Here is an 18,204-nt window from a genome sequence, read left to right on the forward strand (position 1 = left end):
TCTGATTAGTGTCATCACTATTACATGCTAAGGTTAAGAATGAAAAGGCTATTGAATGAAGTATTTAATGAAGTTGGAATCCCATGTTTGTGTCATATATTATTCAACTCTCTTTAATCTCCTAGTTTGTGATCTTAGTATAATTCTTAGTTAATCTTAGTATGAACAACCTCAAATTGTTATTCATCTTAGTATTGGATAATAACTATACTAGTGTTGCATAAATACGTTGATTGAAATTAACCTAAACATATCCTTGTGGGAACGAAATAGAATTTATTCTATATTACTTGCGATCACGTATACTTGAGTGAATATTAGCGCGTGTTTCAGCCCTAACAAGTTTTTGGCGCCGATGCCGGGGTGATCGGTGCTAATTTTTAGTTTATGTGTTTATCATCATTGGTCGTTAAAGTTTAGTGACTCGGACATTGTTACTTACTTAATTCCTTGTCGTGTTTCAGGTAATCTAGCGAGCGTGTATGCATACGCATTTTCGCTCTCGTAAGAGAACACTGGATCAAGCTGAGGAAGAAGTTGTACTCGAGAGAAAGTTGAAGAAGAGATCTTAGTTGAGAAAGAAGAAGAGGATCTTATTACAATGGGAGAACCAGAAGCGAATCCAAAGGCTTTGATGGACTACTCTCAACCGGAGATCAATGATATTCAGTCTAGCATTGTACGACCAGCCATCTCGGCTAATACCTTTGAGATCAAGTCGAGCATGATTCAGATGATACAGAACGCAGTTCAGTTTGGGGGTTATCCGACAGAAGCTCCCAACATGCACATCAGAGATTTCATCGAGATCTGCGACACTTTCAAGTTCAATGGAGTTTCTGAAGATGCTATTAAGTTGAGGCTTTTCCCATTCTCTCTGCGGGATAAAGCTAAGTGTTGGTTACATTCTCTACCACTAGGGTCTATCACCAAATGGGAGGATCTAGCACCAAAAGTTCTTAACTAAATTCTTTCCTATTACGAAGACTACTGCAATCAGAAATGCACTCACTCAATTTGCTCAGCAATCTGGAGAATCCTTATGTGAGGCTTGGGATCGATATAAGGAGATGCTTAGGAAGTTTCCTCATCATGGGATTCCTGACTGGATGATTATTAACTGTTTCTATAATGGTTTGGGTGCTACTTCTAGACCCGTGCTTGATGCAGCATCAAGAGGAGCCTTGTGGGCTAAAAGCTACGATGAAGCTTATAAATTGATTGAACTGATGGCTGCTAATGAATACCAGAATCCTACTCAGAGACTATCTGAGGGTAAGGTAGCAGGAATTCTGGAATTGGATGCAGCTACTACTATAGCTGCTCAACTTAAGGCTTTGACAATGAAGGTGGATTCTCTGTTTAATTATGGAGTTAACTAGATCACTAGTGTCTGTGAGTTTTGTGCTGGTGCCCATGAGACTAATCAGTGTGCCATTTCTAGTGAATCAGCTCAATTCGTGAACAACTTTCAGAGGTCACTACAACCTATGCCATCCACCTATCATCCTAACAACTGTAATCATCCTAACTTTAGTTGGAGCAACACTCAGAATGCAGTTCAACAGCCTTATCAGCAGTATCCAGCAAAGCAGTACAACCCCCTGGTTTATAGCAACCGTAATATGCACCAAGACAACAACTCCAGCTGCAACAGTCTAATGAAAAATCTGAATTGAAAGAGTTGAGGCTCATGTGCAAGAGCCAAGAGGTTTCTATCAAAACCTTGAAAAATCAAATTGGACAAATTGCCAATGCCTTCCTAAATCGTCAACCTAGTACACTCCCTAGTGACACTGAAGTACCAGTAAAGAGGGAAGCTAAGGAGCAGGTAAAGGCAATTACATTGAGGTCTGGGAAGGTTGCAAATCCCGAACACTCTCAAGTTTCGGATAAGAATCTGTAGTTGAGGAAGAAGTGCAGAAGGATGCCGAAGTGGAACCAAGGAAGACTACTGTTGAACACACTCCTCCTGAGGGTAATACAGGGGAGAAACAGATCTATCCTCCACCTCCATTTCCTAAGAGGTTGTAGAAGAAAAAGCTGGATAAGCAGTTTGAGAAGTTTCTGGAGGTGTTCAAGAAACTTCATATCAACATACCTTTTGTTGAAGCTCTTGAACAAATGCCTAGTTATACGAAGTTTATGAAAGGTATGCTTTCTCGAAAAGTGAAGCTTGATGACTTAGAGATAGTTGCTCTCACGGAGGAATGCAGTGTTATGCTGTAACAGAAGTTGCCTCCGAAGCTTAAAGATCCTGGAAGCTTCATTATTCCTTGCACCATTGGAAAAGTATCATTTGACAAATGCTTATGAGACTTGGGAGCTAGCATCAATATGATGCCTTTATCAATCTTCAAGAAGTTGGACTTACCTGATCCAAAACCTACTTATATGACTCTACAGTTGGCCGACCGTTCTATTACTTATCCACGAGGCATTGTTGAGGATTTTTTTGTCAAGGTGGATAACCTCATCTTTCCTGCTGATTTTGTAATTCTTGATTTTGAGGACAAGAAGATTCCCATAATCTTGGGAAGACCTTTCTTGGCTACTGGCCGAACCTTGATAGATGTGTAGAATGGTGAGCTCACCATGCTAGTGCTGGATCAGGATGTAACTTTTAATGTGTTCAATGCCATGAAATTCCCTATGGAAAATGAGGAGTGCTTAAAGGTGGAGTTGGTCGATTTTGTGGTTACTTCAGATCTTGATCTATTGCTAAGGTCTGATGCCTTAGAAAAGGCCTTGTTGGGGAACTTTGATAGTGAAGATGATGAAGGTGATGAGCAATTGCAATATCTGAATGCTTTTCCCTGGAAGAGGAAGATGGAAATGCCTTTTGAATCTCTTGGAATGGAGGAGCTGAACAAATCTCCCAAGCGCCTCAAGCCATCTATTGAGGAAGCTCCTACTTCGCCTGTTATTATTGCATCCGACCTTTCAGGTAGTGATGAGGAAAAGCTCTTAAGAATTCTGAGAGAGTTCAAATTGGAAATTAGATGGATGATAGCAGATATTAAGGGAATCATCCCTTCTTATTGTATGCATAAAATTCTGCAAGAGGAAGGTATTAAGCCTACTGTTGAGCAACAAAGAAGCTCAATCTGATCATGAAAGAAGTTGTGAAGAAGGAAATTCTCAAATGGATGATGCAGGGATCATCTATCCCATTTCTGACAGTTCCTGGGTGAGTCCAGTTCAGTGTGTGCCGAAGAAAGGAGGTATCACCGTTGGTTCTAATGAGAAGAATGAGCTCATTCCTACTCTAACAGTCACGGGGTGGAGAGTTTGCATGGATTACAGGAAGCTGAACAAGGGCACGAGAAAGGATCACTTCCCTCTACCGTTTATTGATCAGATGCTTGACATATTGGATGGGCATGAGTACTACTATCTTCTGGATGGCTATTCGGGCTATAATCAGATTTGCATTGCTCCGGAAGATCAGGAAAAGACTACTTTCACTTGTCCATTTGGTACTTTCGCCTTTAGAAGAGTTTCTTTTGGGTTGTGTGGGGCACGGGCCACATTTCAGAGATGCATGATGGCTATCTTCTCTGACATGATTGGTCAGAATATGGAGGTGTTCATGGATGACTTCTCTGTGTTCAGTGATTGATTTGATGAGTGCTTGTAGAATCTTGGCGACGTTCTTAAAAGGCATGTTGAGACCAATTTGGTTTTCAACTGGGAGAAATGTCACTTTATGGTACGAGAAGGCATTATTCTTGGTCACAAGGTCTCTAGTAAGGGTCTTAAGGTGGACAAGGCCAAGGTGGGGGTCATTGAAAATCTTCCCCCACCAATTTCTGTTAAGGGAGTTCGCAGCTTTCTTGGACGTGCGGGTTTTTATAGGCGGTTCATCAAGGACTTTTCAAAAATTTCTAAACCTTTGTGCAATCTTCTAGAGAAGGATGTCCTGTTCAAGTTTGATGATGAGTGCCTAGTGGCTTTTGAGTTCTTAAAGAAGAGTTTAATAACAGCACATGTCATTACTGCACCTGATTGGAATGAACCTTTTGAGATGATGTGCGATGCAAGTGACTATGCAGTTGGAGCAGTTCTTGGGAAGAGAAAGAACAACATATTTCATGTGGTATACTATGCTAGTAAGACCCTAAATGGTGCTCAACTGAATTATACTACTAATGAGAAAGAACTTCTGGCTATCATCTGCGGTTTTGAGAAGTTTCGATCTTATTTGTTTGGGACGAAGGTGACAGTTTTCACTGATCACGCAGTAATTCGATATCTCGTCTCGAAGGACTCGAAGCCTAGATTTATTAGACGGGTTCTTTTTCTTCAGGAGTTTGAATTAGAGATCAAGGATAGAAAAGATACTGAGAATCAAGTTGCTGATCATCTCTCACATTTGGAAGATCTAAGTGCAACTTCATAGGATAAGACATTGATAAATAAGTCTTTTCCCGATGAGCAGCTGGTTTGAGTGCAAGAGGAAGAAATGTGGTTTGCAGACATTGTGAACTACCTTATGAGTAATATCATGCCTCCAGACTTTTCGTACGCTCAAAGGAAGAAGTTTCTTCTTGAGGTGAAGTGGTACATGTGGGATGAACCATATCTCTTTAGGCAAGGAGCTGACCAAATCATCAGGAGATGTATTCCGTATAGAGAAACGGGGGGAATCTTGCGAGACTATCATTCGACTTTTTATGGAGGCCACTTTAGTGGAGAGAACACAGAAGCTCGGGTCCTTCAAGTGGGATTCTTCTAGCCTACAATGTTTAAGGATGCGCATCACTTTGTTTTGAAGTATGATCGATGCCAGCGTATGAGTAATATGCCCAAGAGGGATGAGATGCCTCTTAATGTGCTTCTCGGGGTTGAAGTCTTCGATGTTTGTGGAATCAACTTCATGGGGTCGTTTGCTCATCTTGCAATAATCAGTATATCTTGTTGGCGGTCGATTATATGTCAAAATGGGTAGAAGTCAAGGCTTTACCGACAAATAATGCGAAGGTAGTGCTTAATTTTCTTCATAAGCAGATATTCACACGATTTGGGACTCCAAGAGTCATAATCAGTGATGAGGGATCGCATTTTTGTAATCTCAAGTTTACTGCTATGATGCAAAGGTATAACGTGAATCATCGCATTACAACAGCCTACCATCCTCAGACTAATGGTCAAACCGAGGTGTTTAATAGGGAGATCAAGTGTATTTTAGAGAAAGTTGTGTGTTCATCAAGGAAGGATTAGTCTTTGAAGCTTGATGAAGCTGTTTGGGCATATAGAACAGCATACAAGACTCTGTTAGGAATGTCACCGTTTCAGCTGGTTTATGGTAAGGGGTGTCATTTTCCTGTGAACCTTGATTTGGATGCAGCTGGTAAGAAGAGAATGCTTCAATTGAATGAACTCGACGAATTTCGGCTTCAAGCGTATGAAAATAACAAAATGTACAAGGAGAAAGTCAAGAGGCGGCACGATAGGGGTCTAGTGCTCAAGTCATTTGTGTCAGGACAACAAGTTCTATTTAACTCCCGTCTCCGTCTTTTTCCTGGAAAATTGAAGTTGAGATGGCCAGGGCCTTTCATAATCAAAACTGTATTTCCGCATGGAGCTGTGGAGATTTTTGAGAATGATCCAGGCCAAGCATTCAAGGTAAAAGGTTAGAGGTTGAAGCACTACTATGGGGATACGGCAAATCGTGAGGTGGTTAGTGCCGTTTTATTGTCTACTTGATCTCGAGATTCTACGTCAAGCTACCGACGTAAACCAAGCGCTTCTTCGGAGGCAACCCAAGTTTGTTGTACATTAGTAGGTAGAGGAAGCAGAAAGAAAAGAGAAAAACACAAAAAAATCAGAAAAATAGAAAATTTCAGGGCCAACTACAGAAGCACGGCGCGCACTCGCTGTAGAGCGGGGCAGCCGCGCTGAAATTCCAGAAACTGTGCGCGGCCGCTGCCTGGCGGGGAGCGGCCGCACTAAAATGTCAGTAGCACGGCGCACCCACGCCAAGGTTGCGCACGGCCGCGCTGGGTCCCTGTGTTCGAAAAAAATTACAAGACAGAAAAGAAGAGAAATTCGGGAATTTTAATATAAAATCAATTCCCACCCAAATTTTACTCTTCCACATCCCAAATTTCCCTCTCCAAATCAAACCCATTATTCCCGTAATCAATTCCCACTCCTTTTTCATAACTAATTCTCTCCCAATCTCCTATATATAAATACACTTAGACACAAACTTCTCCATCACTTCTAAAATTCTCAAATACACAATCTCTCTTATAAACTTCTATTCTCTCAAACTTATTCAATCTCAATGGCACCAAAAAGACAGCGAACTCAAGTAAGCAGTTCCGAGGCTGAGGCGGAGTATGTGAGGCTGCTTTCGAAGCCTATAGCCAAGGATCGTGGTTTTCTTCCATCGGGGAAATATGGTAAGTTATTGGAGATGATCTTGGAGATGGGCTGGGTTGTTTTTTGCAAGACACCCGTTGTTGTGCCCATGAGTGTGGTGCGGGAGTTTTATGCTAATGCTAAGGCAGAGAAGAACGGTTTCACCGTGGTGAGGGGGATGACGGTGGAGTACAGTGCTGAGGCAATTCATAGGGTGATTGAGCATCCCGAGAGGAAGGAATAGTAGGAGAACTGGAACGAGAAAACTCCGGAGGAGTTTAACTTGGATTTGATTGTTGCTACCCTATGCGTGCCTGAGACTCAATGGAAGTTCAAGAAGGGCATGAATGAGTATGCCACATTCCCTACTTCATGCATGAACAAGTTTACACGTGCATGGAATTCTTTTATTTATGCTAATATCATGTCATCTTCTCACGTGCATGAGATTACTGTGGAGCGTGCGCATTTATTGTGGGGTATTCTGCAGGGAGACTATGTGGATCTTGGGATGGTGATCCATCAGGGTATTCTGAGGTTCTTGCAAGGGAGTACTACGGGTTCGATACCCTATGCGTCCATTGTGACAAAGTTGTGTGTGGCGGTTGGCGTCCGTTGGCCCGCACATGAGCAGTTGCAGCTCCCTAGTGCTCCGATTGATAGTTCCATATTGTTGAATATGACTGAATGGTATGGTGGGAAGCCCGATTCTAAAGGGCTTGTTATTACTATGACCATCTGCCAGGTGGAAGGCCAGCGGATCAGACTTATACTGGTGGAACTTCGCAGGCTCGTCGAGCGGCATGAAGAGCTCAGTTGGGAGAGGAGGATGGTCCTTCGGGATCGCAGCAGCAGCAGCAGCAGGAAGAAGCACAGGGCAATAATGGTTTGAGTACGACGCAGTATAAGCTTTTAGCTAGGAGGATGGATGCGATGCATTACATCCATAGTAGATTTGCACATGACCTCACCCAGGCGTTGGGGACTGCTTTCAGAGCCACAGGAGTTGACATCTAGTGGCCAGTATTCGGTGAGTATTCCGTGTATCCACCTCCAAACACTTCTGACACTCCACCCCTTGAGGGTGATGATCCTTGTTCTGATTAGGTATGCATGATTCCTTGTTATTACCTTCACCGAAGACAGTGAATATTTGAAGTTTGGGGGGTAGTAGTTAAGGATTTATGTGTTTTGTGTGAGTCGTATATAGTTGCATATTCATGCTAGTTTAGTTCATATAGTTGCACGTTTGCCATGTAGTAGTTTTTTTTTAATATTAGTTTTGTAGTGTTTATGGTAGTTTGGTCATATAGTTTCATGCATTTGCATAATAACATGATCCCTTAGAAGATTTTGCCGATTGATTTGTGATATTGATGCTAATGTAGTGATATCGTGTTTAGTGATGTTAAGTCTTATTGAGTTGATTTGCATGCTAGAGACAATTGTATTTCACTAAGTCTTATAGGTTGCTTGAGGGTTAGATCATGGTCATGGTTTATTTGTTTGTCGAGGTTTAATCCTTTTTATATTTAGAATTTAGGATATTCTCTTCATAATAAAATAACATGGATATTTATAAATTGGAGAAAATTGGATATCCTTGCTAGTTGTTGTGACTATGTGTCAAATGGCTAGTACGACTCATTTTTTATGAGTAGTCTAGGGTTCAACGAGATGGAGCGAAACGTACTCGTTCAAATATTTGTGAAAAAAAGAGAAAAAAAAAAGAAGAGAACAAGAAGAAACAATATGTGTTTATGCATAATTGATAACGAGTGGCCTCTTTAATACTCAAGTTATTAAGTTCTTAGGGGACTTTTTGCCTGGTGACCTAAGGCTTTTTATAGTCTGAGATCCACTAACCTAATGCTCGCTACATGGGTATTATTATATAAGTCTTTTATGGACCTCATTCATTACACGGTCAAATAAGCATATTTGTGTTGTTTTTGTGTTATCAGAATTGAAGCATGAATCCATGTAAAACTCTGATATAAGAATTGAAGTGTTAAAAGTTATTTTGAGTCTAGCTTTTATTCTATTTATAACCTTGCGATTGCTTTGATGAAAGGTGAATCATGATTATTGATCTAGTTGCGATAGTATATCTGTAAGCATTTGCACACACACACATTTTTTGCTTGTAAGTTAATTTGTGGGGCTTGATTGATCTTTGTGCGGATAACTGTATTTATTGAGATGTTGCTTGTTAATTGGTTTAGTTATTCTATGAGGATCGTTGCATTCATATAGTTTACATTCATGCATTTTTATTTCTTGTTCTTTGAGTCTGTTTATGCTTGAAGACAAACATCGGTTCAAGTTTGGGGGTATGTTGAGTGGCATTTATGACACTTTATAACGCTCCCTAAAACTTTGAATTATTATTTTGTACTCGAGTTGTTGGTGTTTTTAATGTATTTTTGTAGTATTTTTACATTTCAGGCATTTATCAGGAATACAGGTGAATTAGCATTATTTTGATGCTAATATGTTGTTAGGATGGTGTCTAGAATAAAAGCTCGTGAAAAGACCAGCTCAAACCAACAAGAAAAGAAAGAAGTCGGAAATTTCTCCAGAGAGAAGGCGCGCCCACGCTATAGAAGCGCGCGGCCGCGCCCATAGAGCAGAATGTCAGCGCACCCGCGCTGGTCAAGCGCACGGCCGCGCTAGGTCGGGAAAAGAAAATCATGTTTCTTCTGGAATTTTGATCCGTTGGACTTCTACTTTGCATGGGCTGCTATATATACATAACCAGAGTTTAAGGAGAAGGCGTAAGAAGGCCATAGAGCATAATTCAACCAATGCGAAAAAGATCTAGTTTATTCTTGTGATTCTTTGTTTTAAGTTGTAACTTTAGATGCTATTTTTCTTATCCGTGAACCTATACTCTTGTTTCGTACTTTATTTTATTTAAATATAAAGACTACGTTTATTATACCATGCTTTCATCAGAACCCACGTTGATGATGAGTCTGATTATGGGCTAATCGTTATAGTGGGGTTCTAACGAATTTATTTATGGATATCTTTAGTTAATTCGTTTCCATGCCTTAGTGTGTGGTGATTGTATGATAACCTAGTTTTGGTTGTGCTTAATCGTCTTATGAGTGTCGCGAACTTATAAGATAGTGTGTTAATATTTAATGAAGTGAAAGTAAATTTAAGGGTTTAGAAGTTGCCATACTAGCATATGTTCATGTATGTGATATGCATGATTCGTAGGTAATTTTAACCATCTTAATTGCCCTATGTAATCACGATAGATAACTTGTGCATTAAACCGTTATGTTGTCAAATTCTATAGGCATATAGGGTCTCAATATAAATGGTGTCTATTCAGCTTCTATCTCTTTTGTGGATGTCTGGTAGTACGGTATTCGTGCAACGAAAGTTGGCCTTTATCAGTTCTCTGTTATCTGATTAGTGTCATCACCATTACATGCTAAGGTTAAGAACGAAAAGGCTATTGATTGAAGTATTTAATGAAGTTAGAATCCCATGTTTGTGTCATATATTATTCAACTCTCTTTAATCTCCTAGTTTGTGATCTTAGTATAATTCTTAGTTAATCTTAGTATAAACAACCTCAAATTGTTATTCGTCTTAGCATTAGATAATAACCATACCAGTGTTGCATAAATACATTGATTGAAATTAACCTAAACCTATCCCTGTGGGAACGAACTAGAATTTATTCTATATTACTTGCGATCGCGTATACTTGCGTGAATATTAACGCGTGTTCTAGCCCTAACACCAGGTCCGTACCCCGTGTTTTCCTCCTTGGTGGGTCGTGGGGTTGGCCTATGACTGGGTCGGGATAGACCCGACTCCTACCTTGAGCCTGGCTCACCTTAGAGCTGGGTTGGACTCTAGCTGGGAGGCTACCTTGCTCCTAGACTGGCTGGGTCCTGGCTCCCCTTGGGCTTGGTACACCTTAGTGCAGGGTTGAACCCTAGCCGGGATACTTATACCCTATCAGTGTTCGTGTCGTGTTTTCATGTAATGTGAAAAATGGTCGGGTCTATTATACCATCTTTCCGATCACCAAATTCAGTGTCTGTTATAATTTTTGATGAATAGTTAAAAAATTTAATGAGATGGAATAAACGCAATAGATAACAATATATTTTTGATCAACCAAAATTTGTAATATTAAATCTATTAGCTTAAATTTTGTGCCATGCATGGATTTCGCTAATATTTAAATAATTTTTAGATTTTATTTATCTAATTATATAATAACTTTAATATTATTATATAAATATGTAATAAATTTATAATTTATAATAAAAAGAATAAAAAGAATTAGGAAGAACTAAAAAAATATCGTGATCATAATTTAGTATGATAAATTTTGATTGTTGTTTAGCTATATAAGAAGATTATATCTTTTACAAAAAAAGAAGATTGTATCAATTTAACAATTTATTAATTAGCATGTGTGTAACACTATTTATTTTAATTTTATCAATTATAAGAATGAATAAATGTTAAATTAAAATATACATCATTACAGTTATTAAAATTTAAATATAGAAGTATAGATTTGTAAAAAATGATAATGCACATACGCTTTGAAGAACGGTCGAGACTGGCACCTTGTGGCTTGTATATCCGTTGCATGACCCAGACGTGACCCAATCACTTAACACCACAATCAACACCAGATATGTCCTATTATTGAGAAAAGCAAAGGATTAAAATCGGGACCCCCTCAAGCGTGGGCCTAACCAGTACTCTTTAGATAATCTATATTCGAGGAGTACTCTTATGCCTTGTAAACTATAAAATGATAATCTAAAAGAACATTGTTAAAATCTTTGAATAAATATAAAGTGATTGTCAAAGTGTATCAAGGAAGTCTCTCAAAGCTTATCGAGGAAGACTCTCAAAGCATATCGAGGAAGACTTGTAAAGCTTATCAAGGAAGACTTGTAAAGCTTATTGAGGAAGTTGTGTAATACTTAATAAAGAAGATTTGAATAACTTACTTAGTAAGCCTTGTAAACCAACTACTATAAATAGCTCATTTAGCTAATGAAATATAATACAACTTTCTCTCCATCTTCTATTCTCCTATACTTCCTCTACATTAAATATAACTAATATTTTCAGTCAAGGTTTATAACACGTTATCAGCACGAGTCTCTGCCAACTGAAGCTTTATTCTCGAAAGAGCTATGACTTATTCTGACCCACGAGTCCCTATCAACCAAAACTATTTCATAAAAGAGGTACGTTTTCTTTTCCTCATTTTCTTCTAAATATTATTACATATTTATGTTACTGATTGAAATTTATAAAGATGGTTATGCCGTTAAGTAATACTACTATAAAAATGGCGTTGCCGTCAAGTAATAATCAAAAGTTTTCTGGCCGGCTATGCCGTCGTAACTTTTGTATAAAGTTATTATTTCAACTTGCCTGTTTAAATATTATGTGACATATTATATCTTATTAGAGTTTGTTGCCTTGGATGTTTCCAGAAATAATTATTTGTCATGGGTCCTTGATGCGGAATTACACCTTAGTGCTAATGGCCTAAAAGATACTATTGACCCGGAAAAGATCTCAACTGTTGAACAAAATGGAAAAGCGATTATCTTTCTTAGGCATCACATCCACGAAGATCTAAAATCTGAATACCTCACTATCAAAAATCCACTCACCCTTTGGAATAATCTCAAGGATAGATTTGATCACCAAAAACTTGTTCACTTGCCATCTGCCCGATATGACTGGATTAATTTGCGGTTACAAGATTTCAAATCTGTAGCTGAATATAATTCTGCTCTTTTCAAGATAAGCTCAAAATTAATTTTATGTGGTGAAAATATTACTGATACTGAAATGATTGAAAAGACCCTCTCAACCTTTCACCCCAACACCGTGATCCTGGCTCAACAATATAGGGAGCGTAATTTTCAGAAATATGGCGAGCTCATATCTCTCCTTCTTGTGGCTGAAAAGAATAATGAGTTGCTACTGAAAAATCATCAGATACGTCCCACAGGCTCTGCCCAGTTATCTGAAGTACATAACACGTCATTCCTGAAGAATGAACGTGGGAAAGGGCATAGAGGAGGACGAGGTTATGGACGAAACCGTGGACGTGGAAATTTCTGTGGTCGGTTTCACAATCAATATCATTCTGGCCACCTGAAGTGGCAACGTGATGGTTATAACTCTGGCCACCAGAAATGATAACGTGAAGTGCAAAATAAAAGAAAGGCACCCCAAGAAGTAGAGAACCGAGGCATCTGTCATGGGTGCGGATCTGAGGGGCACTGGAAACGTACTTGTCGCACACCCAAACATCTTGTTGATCTCTACAAGTCATCCAAAAGGAATAATGGAAAGAGAGTAGAAACCAACTTCGCTAATTATAATCTAGTTAATGAACCAGTCAATAAGGCCTCAAATGAAATAGACACTGGTGCTAATCCTTATACGACTAGACGTCATATATATTGTCCATGTTTTACTTATTTTCTTTGTGTTTTACTTATGTACTCATTTTATGTACTTGTTTCATGTTGTTGTTCTATGTACTCAGTTTGTTTTTAATAAAGATGTTTTTCGTTTATATATGTATAGAGATGGAAGATATATGCATTGTTGACTGCGCAACCACACACACTATTTTACAGAGTCAGAAATACTACTCACAGTTGACTAAAACCAACTCACATGTCTGGACGGTATTGGGTACATCAAATGTAATAGAAGGTTTTGGGAAAGCTAGTTTTCTTCTACCAAATAAGACACATATACACATACATGAGGCTCTATACTCTAGCAAGTCAACTAGAAACCTACTGAGTTTTAAAGATATCCGTCTTAACGGGTTTCACGTTGAAACTACTAATGAGAATGAAAAAGAATACCTTCTCATCACCTCAAACACCGTTGGCAATAAAAGGGTCCTAGAAAAATTCCACTCGGTTTCTTCAGGATTATATGTTACGAGTATACGAGTTCTTGAATCTCATAGTGTCAACATCCCCAAAGTCATAAACCCAAAACTACTTTCCCTTTGGCACGAAAGACTCGGTCATCCAGGAGTATCTATGATGCGTCGTATCGTTGAAAATTCTGTGGGACATCCTCTTAAAACTCAAAAGATAATATCTCAAGATGAACTTCATTGTTCAACATGTTCCTTAGGAAAACTGATTGTCCGACCATCCCCAGTTAAGCTTCAAACCGAGTCCCCAAAATTCTTAGAAAGAATTCAAGGTGACATTTGTGGTCCTATTCATCCATCTTCTGGCCCATTTAGGTACTTTATGGTTTTAATTGACGCGTCAACTAGATGGGCTCATGTATGTCTACTTACAACCCGAAATACAGCCTTTGCCAAATTACTTGCCCAAATAATTAAACTCCGAGCTCAATTTCCTGACCATCCCATTAAATCAATCCGACTAGATAATGTAATAACCCCAATTTTTGGAATTTTTGAAACCCTTATGAATAGTGATTTTGTTGATTATGCTGAATAAGAAAACTTTTCATACCACACTATGTAGGGGTTCTTTATTGATCTTCTGAGATATTATTAGTACTCTATGTGGTATATAAGTGTATGTAAAGATCGTGAGAATCCAAATTCGAACACTTTGATCGTGAGAACACTTCCCGAAAAATCTACCATATACCGAAAGAATTGAGTATAAGGTAACATGATTGAAAGGATTTTAATTCAAGGATTATAAGAGAGGATCATTAAAGGATTATAAGATATTGAGAAAGATTTAGGGGAACCCAAGTAATAAGATCCCGGATGTGATCCCTCAAACAACGAAAGAGAACAGAGTTAAGCGAACCGTAAAACAAATAAACGACCAAGGGACAAGCACATACAAGTAGAATGGGAAGGAAGCTTCCAAGAGAAGCTAAAACAAGTAGTTAAAAGAGAAGGTGACATCATCAAGTCTTAAGGGAAAGACATGTGGCTTGGAGGTGAGGTCATCCAAGTGATGTCATCACTTTATCAAAGCAATCTCCACCAAGTATTCATTTCACAAACACCAAAATCAAAAGCAACCAAAACAAACTCATTTCTCTTCTTCCCCCATTTATTGCTCTCGACTTTTCCATGAAAAGCAAAGGAAAATTTTCAAAAAATCAAGCTACACACCTTCATAATTTAAGAGGTTTGTTTCTTTAGCTTCCATAATTCATAACTTAGATGAGCCATAAGTTTAAGCTCAAGATTCCATGTTTAACATAGCTAATCAATTCATCAAAGTTCTTGGTGAATAGTGTTTTTCAAGAACTTGAAATTTTGATCTTGTGTTTTTGTTTAGATAAAGCTTTAGTAAGGATTTTCCAAGGTTGTTTCCAAGCTCATTACTTACTCCTACTCTCAAGGAAGGTATAGTCTCTTGACCTAGCATTATTATTGAATGATTAAGAGCTTGTTATGAGTAGTTTAGTTGATGAGAGGCATGATTATTGTGTGTTTAGAGATTGGTTGGTTTTGTGATGTTTTTGGAGTTGTAAATCTTGGATTATTGGTTAATGAACTGAAGTATAGTTTTAGTTCATGTTTGAGAATAATATATGTGGCGCCCTCCAAACCCGGGTCAGAAGTTTGGGGTCCACATACACCTTAATTATAACATGCTTATAACAATAATAAAGATAATAATAATATATGTAATGACCCTACTTACCAACCACCATGGACCGCAACAGGTTAAAGTATGCACACAAGCCACACACACTAATATATTACAAACCGTTCAAATCCCAACTATTTCAAATTCAAACTGAGTATTAAACATTATTACAAACTTTTACAAACTTAAATTATTCCAAAAGCAGCCTACTAGCTCAGCTTTCTCAACCTGAACCCCTAGCTCTCGTGCTGGACTGGGGATCCTCTTTACCAACTGGTTCCTTTTTAACTGGAAAGAATATAAACAACATCGCACAAATGAGCTAACTAGCTCAGCAAGTCACAATGACAAAACTGAGAATAATGATCATCAGGTGAATATGGTTATGATATCAAGTGAACAATGGATTATGATTTAGAATTGGATATTATACTTTTAATTTAAAACCAAGGTTAGGCTGCTGATCAGTCACGCACTAACCCCGAGCAAGGCACACATCATTGCTCTAACTACTGGATCCAAGGCACACATTGGCCTAACTTGACCATTATATGGTCTGACCACGAATCTGGTCCACAATTTTATAAAAACAATCCAATTCTAACATAATAACAGAATATGCAATAATAAACAATAACCGAAATCATTAACAACAATAAATGTTTAACAATGAAAGGGTTTCAATCCTTGTAAGGATCAATAAGGTACTTTCAAAGCTTGAATACTGTGTAATGAAAGAATTGGATAACAAAGGAAACAACGTTTCAGGGTTTCAAGGATTTGGTCTTTCAAAGCATAAGATATCATGGATTGAGTATATAATAATTCAGTTCAGTGTCTGGTATTTAGTTTGTATGTATTTGTGGAGTAGTATCGTAGATTTGTGGTTCGTGTTTGGGTATACAATAATCAATGGCTTAGAAAGAATATGGTTCATAGCTCAAGAACAATAACTGAAATCAGGATTTAGGTTTCCGTGCTTCAAAGCACTTGCAATGTCAACAAGACTATCAAGAATTACAATATCTCGAGAAAGTTCAGAATACTTGCCTGATATTAGCTTACTATCCTGCACTTGCTTTCAATCACAATCGTCTTACTCCTCAACTACCTGTTTTCCTTTCCTACGCCTTGCCTCTTCTGCTCACATATCATAAGCATCTATCAATCATCAACTCACAGGATTCTATTCAACACATACTTCTATCTACCCTTCGTTTTACCCAAATCCGATTAACGGATTGAAATCTATGCAATAACCAAGTAAACACCGAATATATAGACCGATAGTCAAACAGCAGGTCACGTATAACACATAATACATCACGTAATCAATGACATATCATCTATAAAGAAGTCTCGGGTCATAAATATGCTTTCGGGTATTTAAAATGATTTTTAAAACATTTTTCGGAATTAAAACGGGTCGTTGGATCAATTTCGGGTTAATAAACAGGGTTCGGTTGGCCCATTCTGGCTCCGAAATAATTTTTAGAATAATTATCGAGCCTTGGAAATAATTTAGAATAATATTTTAAAGCTCGAAACTATTTTTCGGAATTTTTAAATCATTTTTAAATAATTAAATCTAATTAAATAACTAATTAAAATCAATTAATAATTAATTAAATCAATTAATCAATTAATTTTCGAATTAATTGACTAATTAATCAATTAAAAATTAACTGAAATTAATTAACTAATTAATTCAGATTTATTTGTGAATTAAAAATAATTTTCAGAATTAAAATAATAATTTTTAGAATTTTCAGAAATTAAAAACGAATTTTTATAATAAAAATAAATAGGAAATATGATTTTTAAACATTTTTAAAACAGAAATCCAATTTTTGCAAAGTCTGAAAACTACAGGGACCAAACTGCATCGTTTTCAAAATTATAGGTACTAAACTGTAATTTTCCAGGGGGTCGCCGGAAAACAGTCGGGGATGGCCGGAGAACACGTTCCCGGCGTCCTCACCCCACCAACACCTCCAGATCACATCTACGGGTTACCAGGAACACAACCATGCAATCAAAACAACCTAACAATCCCTGAGTTGGCCGGAATTTGGCCGTGAAATTTTCCAGTTTCCGGCGAACATCGGAAAACTTCAAAACACAACTCCCTTCTCTACAGACCTCGTTGGTTCATGAAACTTATACGACTAGATTGCAAATTTCACAGAGAACACAACCCACTATAACACAACATCAATCTATCACAGAATAAGAAACCCCCAAATTTCAATTAAGAACATTCATACGGGTTATAAATCCTAATTTTGAAATTCGAAAATTAAACTCAAATTTGAACATGTTATTGAACTCTAAATCAGACGTATGACATATGAAAATCATCAGGAAAACAACTCTACAACATGCAATCATCAAATCATACAAACAATCATCCGAACAAAAATTCATATTTTTAATAAAATAAATTCGAAAATAAATAAATTTTTAGAAAAATAACCTTGATTTCTGCAGTGAAATAAAGCTCAGAATCTGATAGAACACCTCAAATCCTTCGTTTTGGTTACTCAAGCTTTAAAAACAGAGATCGGTAACGCCTTCGTTTTGCTGTTTGATTCTTAGAACAGTTTATGTAATTAGGGCTTTTCTCTGAAAATTATATAATTAACTATCTGCAAATGATTTTGATACGAAATAAAATACGGTAAAAGGCTATTTATAATTATGGAAAATTTGTATCCCGTTGGATCATTCCGGATATAAAACGGTACGTTTATCTGTAAAAACTGATCCAAACGGTATCGGTTTTCGGGATAATTATCCAAATTAGTACAATTTGTACTGCGGTCTTGGTCTCAGCGCCTGGTTACACGTATTACGAAGTAATAATTGGGATAGTTTAATAAAAAGCTCCCGTTTATCGAAAATACGGGTTTTATTGATTTACCGAAACGAATATTGTATCGAAAATGTTACGCCGGGACCCGCGCAGGATAAACCGTAAGCCGGATCGAAAAAGTCGAAACATGAAAAATGCTCGGAATATTACAATTAGGTTAGGAAGGAGTTCTCGGAAGAGTTTCGGGTTCCAAAAACGTAACAACGGTTGACGTCGGTTGGTTCCCGTTTTTATAAAATAGATTTTAATTACCCGGAAAAAGATTTTAGAAATTTCATATGATTCTTATAAATCCATAAACCAACATAAAAATAATTAGGAAGA

At 37.7% G+C, this 18,204-nt stretch overlaps 1 protein-coding gene and 1 non-coding gene across 2 annotated transcripts; one reads left to right on the forward strand and one right to left on the reverse strand.

Annotated features, from left to right (window-relative positions):
• Positions 1-992: 992 nt before the first annotated feature.
• On the reverse strand, positions 993-1,099 carry LOC141663319 (small nucleolar RNA R71). Its single transcript, XR_012551398.1, has one exon. It is a non-coding gene; the product is annotated as a small nucleolar RNA R71 (small nucleolar RNA).
• Positions 1,100-11,716: 10,617 nt separating this feature from the next.
• On the forward strand, positions 11,717-12,582 carry LOC141660425 (uncharacterized). Its single transcript, XM_074467408.1, has 2 exons — positions 11,717-11,732; positions 11,840-12,582. The coding sequence occupies exons 1-2, from the start codon at positions 11,717-11,719 to the stop codon at positions 12,580-12,582; spliced, it is 759 nt and encodes a 252-aa protein (XP_074323509.1).
• The last annotated feature ends 5,622 nt before the right edge of the window (positions 12,583-18,204 follow it).

Source organism: Apium graveolens, chromosome 5 (genome assembly GCF_009905375.1).
Source record: "Apium graveolens cultivar Ventura chromosome 5, ASM990537v1, whole genome shotgun sequence".
Classification (NCBI taxonomy): Eukaryota; Viridiplantae; Streptophyta; class Magnoliopsida; order Apiales; family Apiaceae; genus Apium; species Apium graveolens.